Here is an 8652-nt window from a genome sequence, read left to right as displayed (position 1 = left end):
AGTTGATGACTTGAATTTCATCCAATGTAATAAAACAAAATTCTGCCTTGGGGTTGGAATAGAATTTCCAACAATTTCTGAGATGGTCCTAAACATATTCTTGTCATTTTTTTTACTACATATTTATATGAAATAGCATTCTTGGCATTAATGATTATAAAATCAGAATATGGACCCAGTATGGGAAGTGCTGAAGATGTTATAAGTCCTGAAGCATCTAGTCTTCAGGCAAGATTTAATTCTGTATGCAAATAAATGAGAACATCTATTTCATTACCATGCAAATTCTCTTCTGTAATAAATGGTGAAGGCATTCATATACCAAACAACTATGCTTAAATGAATTGCTTTATGATTTATTATAAGTACATGTTTGATTTACATACCTACTTTACATACCCTATATGCCAAGGGGTTTTTTAAAATGTGTTAGACAAAAGGGAGTAAATGGAAAAATTTAAGAATCTCTAAGCGTACACATCATCTCTAATAGCATATGATGAGTTTGAAAGGCTTTGGTACTTTAATCTGGAAACCCAAATGCTACTTGTTATTCTTTTTCTGTAAATTAAGTTGCTAATGTGTAAGAAAGTAGACTTGAAAGTGGACTTTTTAACTTGGAGGCAGAATTTCTGAGTTGGAGGCCAGCCTAGTATATAGACCAGGACAAGTTCCAAGACAGGGCTATACAGAAAAACTTGTCTAAAAGAAAGAAAGAAGGAAAGGACAGATGGGGCGGTAGGCAGGGAGAAGAAAATGTACCTTTTAAAACATAGCAAGTTCCTCTTTTAAATTTAAAAAAAAAAAAGTCTGATTTAGACCAGGCTAGCCTAGAACTCAAAATATGCCTGCCTCTGCCTCGTTTGTGCTTGGGATTACAGGTGTGAACCAGGACACTCAGCTCAATAGGTTCTAAAGTGAGGTTTTGCTTTCTCTAAAAATATTTTTCTTCTACAAAAACTTAGTATAAAAACTCACCAAGAACAGGAAGTCTTTCCCCTTGTTTTTTTTTTTTTTTTTTTTTTTGGTTTTTCGAGGCAGGGTTTCTCTGTGTAGCTTTGGCTGTCCTGGAACTCACTTTGTAGACCAGGCTGGACTCGAAATCAGAAATCCGCCTGCCTCTGCCTCCCGAGTGCTGGGATTAAAGGCGTGCGCCACCACGCCCGGCTGTCTTTCCCCTTGTTAACTCGTAAGAACAATGACTCTAGAAGACACCTGTGGGAAATGTGCTTCTATGACCAGGTGCTGACTTTTGAATAAAACATCACCCTATGCCCGGTAGACCAGAGCTCATAATAGAAATGGCACAGACTGCAGCAGTACAGCTGATGTGCCCGTAATCTACTGACAAAGTGTACTCCTTAGCAAAGCGAACCAGATGTCTGCAGTGAAGTGGAGTGTCTGTGGATGTGTCTTTCTCAGCTCCAAATGAAGTATTAGATACGCTAAATACACAGCTTAGCTATATATCAGACCCACAACCTAGCAAAATCCTGACAGTTTGGACATGAAGCAGCAGCATTTTTATTATAATGCTTATAAACCAAAGATGTTTCTAAAAAAGAAATCCTAACTTTGAGCACTCAGCTAAATGTGGTAGCCTGTCTGTCTCACTTTGTGAATGGTGTCAGATAGAAACCCTTTCTCTTGTTTTTCAAGCTGACACTCTGTAGGCAGGCCTGTGTGGAATGATCTGATATAGGAAAATCAAGCCACACCAGGTGTGAATCCTTGTTTCAGAAATTCTGGGGTCAGATGCAGCAGGCTATTCCCTATGAAAATATGTAAGTCAGGGAGGCTTATAGGAAAATGGGTTCTAGGCTGCCTGGCACTTTCCTAAGGAAGATCCACAAATGATGGGAGGAGCTGGAGAGAGGTGGCTCAGAGTTAAGAGCATTGGCTGCTCTTCCTGAGGAAGAACTGGGTTCAGTGCCCAACACTCACATGGCAGCTACCAACTGTCTGTAACTCCAGTTCCAGGGGATCCTAACCCACATCAAGACATGCAGGCAAAACACCAATGCACACAAAATAAAATACATTTGTAAAGAAAATAATGAGGAATCATAGAAATAGGCAGTGAGTACACGCAGGCTCTGCTTTGTCTAGTCTTCTTTTTTAGGTCCTCCTTGTTCTATTTAGATAGCATCAAGTCAAGCAGCATGAATACTGTACTTGGTACCAAGTGGCGGAGCTAATAAAATAAAATCTAGGATCCAAGGCTGCAACTAAGAGTGCAGAAACTATACTAAACATAGCGGCACACTGCTATCATCCCAGCACTCAGGAGGGTGAAGCAGGAAGATTTCCAGTTCAAGACCCGCCTGTTACATAGTCGGCTATGGGAGGCTGGGCTGAGGCTCTGTGGTATTGTAGTTGCTAAGGACCTGGGTTTGACCTCCAGCAGCTCAGAAAAACAATAGACTATAAAAGGGATAAAAGTCCTCTGATACATGAGGACTTTAGGGAGAGCCGGAAAAGGAAGAAAGTTACAATTTTACCAAGTAAAGGTAACATATAGACACATGTGTATATTACATTGTATATTCCTCATACAGATAAGTAAATACCTAGGCTGTATGCCTAATTAACATAGAGCTGTGGATTTCATGTCTAAAAGGTAAATACCAAAATATTACAAATTTGTGAGGTGCACATTTTTACTTTCACACTCCTATAGGTGTTAATCCTATGTAACTCTGTTTTGACCTTAGCCTCTTCTCATGTCAATAAAGAAATGGGGTTAACTGCACAGAACCCCACAGCCGGCCAGCTTCAGGATTTAGTCTTCTAACTGCATCACCCTTAGCTGCCTCCCTGTTTTCTCAGATTGAGCTTTCTTACAGAACAACTCAAAAACTTTCTCTCATCTAGTGACTGTGCCCAAACCATGTATCTATTGCTTGGGGAAATGACTGTAACACTATGCACTATGGAAAACAACCCTCCACAGCTAGTCACCCAAGTTTATTTCTGACTCTACCAGAAAAGTGGAATGATGGCACTGGCCCCACACACCACTATTGATCTGTAAGCCAAAGACAGCAGCAGACAGAAGTTCTCTAACACTTAGATATAATTCCACAGAATTAGGTGTAAACTTCCACAGAAACCTGCAAAAGGCCCATTCCCAAATCAGGTCATCTCCAACAGTCTCATTCTCCATATACTGTTTTGTTTGTTTTCTTTATGGGATGTTTTTGTTCTTTTGTTTTTTGAGAGAGGCCCTCATTTGTATCCTTGGCTAGCCTGGAACTCCCTACATAGACCAGGCTGGCCTCGAAGTCACAGAGATCCACCTGCCCCTGTAGGGACTGAAGGCAGGAGCCAGCTCTCCAGATCCCATTTTGACCAGTGTTCATTCGACACACGATGAAAGGACATCAGAGATAGAGCCCCTCTTTAATAAACAACCATGTCTTAGTTTTTCATAATAGGCGAACATCTGCCTCTCAAGGAAGTCAGGTTCATATGTGGCATGTGCCAGGATGGGCACTGAGGGTAAGTCTAGCTTTCTCTCGGGGGGTAAACAAGCCTGTGGCTTACTGTTCTTGCTTATAGCTAACCTGGGTTTTAAGTAAAAGTTGGCGGAGATGAATGTAAAGCTGGAGGGTTTCCAACCTGAAAGGAACTGTGTTTCCTATCGCTAGACAGAGACTAGGAGAAGGGCAAGTCTTAGGGAGGAACCAATGAAGAGAGATGATAACTTGAAATCAGTCAACTTCCCAGGACTTCAGCTTTTCAGAAAAGCACCTCAATGCCTGAGATAGGACCTCCCCCAATTCCTCTGTAATTCTGAAAGATCTGAAAAGAACTAGAAGTATATGAAACTGCCTGTGTGTGGTCCCATGTGCTTTCCCCCACTGTTGACGGATTTTAAAATGTAAGGTCCCTGGAGGGATAACTGCCAAGCAGAGCCAAGATTACCTAAGGCCCTACTGTGTCAGGAACTACTGAATGCTACCTAGAAAGACAGGGGACCAGAGAGGAACTATAGCATCAATGTGCCAGACTAAAGAGGGTCTGAAAGGAAATGAGTTTTCTCTCAGGTGTCTAAAACGCTGCTAAACTTCCAGTCAGCTCTACGGGCTTCTGGAACCTGAAGAAAGGCTTGATCTTGGGACAAGTGACCTTTGAAGGTGGATTATCCAGTTCCTGATAAAAAGTGGAATTTGGACCCAAGTTGCCTAGGGCAGTTTCCCCACTAGAAACAGAGTCCTGGCTCCTTCCGCCCCTGAGCGATACTTACTTACCCTTTCTCCCGCTCTTCCTCGGTGAGAAGGGGTAAGTGGTAATATTGTACCCTCGCCCAATTTGGCCAAAATCCTAAAAGTAAAAATGACAGAGACAGGTCCTTTAAAATCCCGTGGCTCCAGCCTGAGCAGCTCCCACAAGCTGCTCCACACCCCAGGAGCAGCGCTCCCTCCCGGCCGCTCTGTGGGTCCCCCAGGGCGGGGAGAAGAGGTCGGCTACTCGCCCGGATCGGGGTTCGGGTTTCCTAACTGAGGGAGACAGGAGGACGAACTGAGGGGACAGCCGCTCGGCCTCACTGGAACACGCGCACGCACGCATGCTCGCTACCATCGCGCGGATAGCGGCCGAGCGGCTCCCCACCTCCCAGCAACGCCCACTTGACGGAGGACAAGCCGGAGATAAGAGACCCTGCCGGGTACACAGAGGGTCTGCCTAAGCCCACCCGCGTGCCAAGCCACCCGGACCCGCCGCCCTATTCCCCGCGCACCCGCTGCGCAGCTCAACCCAGGGGAAGTCCCCGCGGCACGCTCCGCCCTCCGCCGCGGCACGCCCCGCCCTCCGCCGCCGCTCGCCCCGCCCTTTGCCGCCGCTCGCCCAGACCAGACCCCCAGCTGGGCGGCAGCCGGAGACTCCGCCTACTACTACGGAAGTCCCGCCCCCGAAACGCGGCTCAAGGTGGATCCGCAGCCAGAATTGAGTTTACGTCAGATCAGGGGGCGGTACTGACCGCCCGGCGGTTCCTAGTGTTAGAAGCCTTAGGTCTAAACCTGAGGTTGAAGCCGGGCATGGCTGAGAGGGTAAGGAAAAGCAGCAAGTTATCGGAAACTATCTTCAGCTTCTCCCCTTAGGCCAGGAACCGAGACTGGACTTCTTGTGTTGTTCTGTGGTTTTGTCATTGTTTTGTTTGCACATGGGTAACTTCGGTTTTGCTTCCTCTAGCAAGCCAAAAGAAAAAAATCCAGAACTTTTTTTTTTTCTTGCTTCAGAGATATTGGGGGATTTTTTATACTTAAGCTTTTGCTCATTAATTGTAAAAAATCTTAACTGTGTAATTACAACCTAGAAAAACACTGTAACTAACAGAAAATAGACAACAAAATTAATTCGCTTTTTCTAGCCCTCCTCAGTTGTATCTTTATCTTTTCTTGCTTTATCCTTCTAGATAATGCTGAACTATCATTCTCAAGTGTACATAGCGCATAATGTTCTGACCCTCAGCATTCAAAATTAACTCTAAAGATGGGAGAGTGTAAGAGACTTAAATGGAGCCGAGCTGCAGTTGCGCGTACCTTTAATCATTCCAGCACTGCTAAGGCAGAAGCAGGTGAAGCCAGCCTGCTAGCCTGATCTACAGAGCTAGTTCCAGGACAGCCAGGCCTACACAGAGAAAACCTCTCTCAAAAAAAAAAAAAAGGGGGTGGGGGAGGGAGAAGGGGAAGACTTTAATGGGTTGATACGCTGATAGTTAATAATTACAAAAGTCTACCAAAGAAACATGATTGCTCTCCTGTATAGGATGTAGGTACAGTTACTCATATCTAAAATATTTACTGCAAGGTAAGTTTAATTCTGCCAGTGCTTTATCTTGGAGGCCACCCCTGATGACAGAGCCTATTTACAAGTTGGATTGGGCCCTAACAGTAAAGAGACTCCAAATTAAATAGATGTTTGTTCCAGTGAAGAACCGACAGTATGGGATGGAATGAACATACATAAACATCAAAGTTTCTAGAATCCATACAACCTAATCTAGGCCTAGAATATTTTCAGCATCTGAGATTTACTGCAGAATAAGCTCACTATTTCTGGTTCTTTCTGAGCGATGGCTGGATGATTCAACTCAGCTGTTCTGGCTCAATTCTTCTCAATGGAAAATGATTCAATCTGGTTTATCTTGGCTTTTCCTGAATGAATTACTCTACTTGGCCTCATTCTAACTTGGCAGGGTGTTCTAATCTTCTGGTTCCTTCTCATTCCCTGGCTCCTTCTGTCTTCACTTGTATCTAGCTTGTTCTCTCTCTCTCTGTGACCTGTCTCTGTACAACTGTCGCGCTAAAACTGCCTCCTTCCTCTTTGCCCTGCTCTCTTAAGTAGCTTCTCTTTCCTTTCTTTTCTCCTGAGGATTTGGTGTATCCTATTGTGTCAAATCTTTCTCTGATTTGTCACTTTGTCTGCCACTCAACTAGCCATCACTTTCAAACATGGGTGCTTCTTTCTACAAACTAACTTTACCTTCATTGTTTGGGATTAAAGGTATGTACAAAGAGCATATCTCTATTCCAGCCAGAGGGATTAAAGGTATGTACTAAGGGCTGAGAACAACTAGAAATGGGATTTTTCAGTAAATAACACAGTCTTGGAATTCATTGTGTAATAAAGTGTACTGCCACAGTACTCTGTCTCAGAATGTTAATCGGAAGATTATATGTGGGACTCCTGACTCGCCAGCAAGAAAGACACCACAATAGGATCCTTCTGCACACGTTTATTGGGAGAGCATTGACTGTGTAGGCGAAAGACCCCGAGCCCTGGGCCTCTCACTCTTATATACTATCAGTTCCCATCCACTCACAGCAGGCCACATCACCTCACCAGGTACGCAGCTTCAGCTAATCAGGGCAGCAGGGGCATATCTCCACCAAAATGGCTTCGTCAGTAACCTGGTACACCTGCGCAGCTCTCACGATGTTTGCGGTTTATGAGGAAGTCAGGTGCAAGTCATACGACTTAGCTGCAGTCCCTGGCGCCTTTGGGACTGCCACCACACCCGCTCCCCACAATTATACATGTACTGGGGAATATGTGAGTATCCTGGAATACGTGGGTATCCTGGAATATGTGAGTATCCTGGAATATGTGGTTATCCTGGAATATGTGGGTATCCTGAGAGAGGTGGAAATTCTGTCCATTCGGTTCAATTTTACTCTCCACCTAAAACTGTTCCTTAAAAATAAAATTATATGGGCTGGAGAGATGGCTCAGCAGTTAAGAGCACTGACTGCTCTTCCAGAGGCCCTTAGTTCAATTCTGAGCAACCACATGGTGGCTCGCAACCATCTGTAATGGGATTGGATGTCCTCTTCTGGTGTTTCTTAAGATAGCTACAGTGTATTCATATACATAAAATAAATACATCTTTTTTAAAAAATTATATTACTGAGGCCATGTTGTGGGGCACCCACGTGAGGGCCGCACGTCCACGATCAGTCACGTGACCGTGTTGCACCCCCACGAGAGGCAGTGACAGTGATGGACGGTCTGGGGGCGGGCCCACCAGCTCTGAACAGATCATGAAGACAGGGGCCTTTTGCTACAGGTTTTCATCCAGGATCGAGCAGGGAGGATAGCTGGGGAGACACCTGAGCTGACCTTGGAGCAGCCGCCCCAGGATGCATCCACCAAGAAGCTGAGCGAGTGTCTCCGGCGAATGGAGATGAACTGGACAGCAATATGAAGCTGCAGAGGATGATTGCTGACGTGGACATGGACTACCCCCGAGAGGTCTTCTTCCGGGTGGCAGCTGACATGTTTGCTGATGACAACTTCAACTGGGACCGAGTGGTTGCCCTTTTCTACTTTGCTAGCAAACTGGTGCTCAAGGCCCTGTGCACTAAAGTGCCCGAGCTGATCAGAACCATCATGGGCTGGACACTGGACTTCCTCCGTGAGCGGCTGCTTGTCTGGATCCAAGACCAGGGTGGCTGGGAAGGCCTCCTCTCCTACTTCGGGAGACCCACATGGCAGACAGTGACCATCTTTGTGGCTGGAGTCCTCACCGCCTCGCTCACCACCTGGAAGAAGATGGGCTGAGGCCTCCCACTGCCTTGGACTGTGTCTTTTCTTCATAAATTATGACATTTTCCTGGGATGAATGGGGGAAGGGGAAAGGCATTTTTCTTACTTTTGTAATTATTGGGACGGGTGGGAATGGTGGCCTGGGGAGGCACCAATAAACCTCAGGTCCACTTTGAAAAAAAAATTATATTACTAAAAAGAAGCTAAGATTAAGTGTCTGAATGCTGTTTATTCTTCAAGGTCATTAAATTTGAAGCTCAAGTATTTGGCATCAGAGGACCTGTATCATAGATTCCTAACTTAGATACACATTTAAATTATGGCTACAAATCATAATAATATTCAATGGGATATTGAACCAAAGTTAACTTGAAGTAATTAGGCTTGAAAATTCTATGGACCATTTCCTAGTCCACAAATAAAAGTAGAATAAGAGTAATTTCATCTGCTTGGGTATAGTGGGTAACCACACACCTGGAGGAATGAGGATCTGAGCTCCGGAAATGGGGAATCAGGGATGGCTCCTGAGACTCATGGTTTGTGAATGTAAATGTAGCTTTTATTTCCTCATATGAAGGTTTGAAATGAGAGCCATATCCACGC

General features: G+C 44.8%; 1 protein-coding gene and 1 pseudogene across 6 annotated transcripts in view; one reads left to right on the top strand and one right to left on the bottom strand.

Moving 5' to 3' along the window:
* The window catches only part of Immp2l (inner mitochondrial membrane peptidase subunit 2), an 879462-nt gene extending 874659 nt beyond the window's left edge, over positions 1-4803 (bottom strand). The window contains exons 1-2 of one of the 5 annotated variants that reach the window (XM_021179757.1): positions 4742-4803; positions 4254-4326 (exon numbers count right to left, since the gene is read on the bottom strand). Coding sequence is in view for 3 of the 5 variants with exons in the window: in XM_029484784.1 (XP_029340644.1) it covers positions 4250-4326; positions 4478-4584 (184 nt within the window). In the remaining 2 variants the exon portion in view is untranslated. Of the gene's footprint in view, positions 1-4249; positions 4327-4477; positions 4615-4741 lie in introns of those variants that run through there. The other 4 variants (XM_029484785.1, XM_029484784.1, XM_029484783.1 and 1 more) reach the window with 4 other exon arrangements.
* A 199-nt stretch (positions 4804-5002) lies between these two features.
* On the top strand, positions 5003-8206 carry LOC110307225 (annotated as a pseudogene). The gene is made up of 2 exons (XR_002379368.2): positions 5003-5051; positions 7571-8206. The product of XR_002379368.2 is annotated as an apoptosis regulator BAX-like (transcript).
* Positions 8207-8652: the final 446 nt, after the last annotated feature.

This window comes from Mus caroli, chromosome 12, assembly GCF_900094665.2.
Source record: "Mus caroli chromosome 12, CAROLI_EIJ_v1.1, whole genome shotgun sequence".
Lineage (NCBI taxonomy): Eukaryota > Metazoa > Chordata > Mammalia > Rodentia > Muridae > Mus > Mus caroli.
This window is presented reverse-complemented; position numbering and strand designations above follow the sequence as displayed.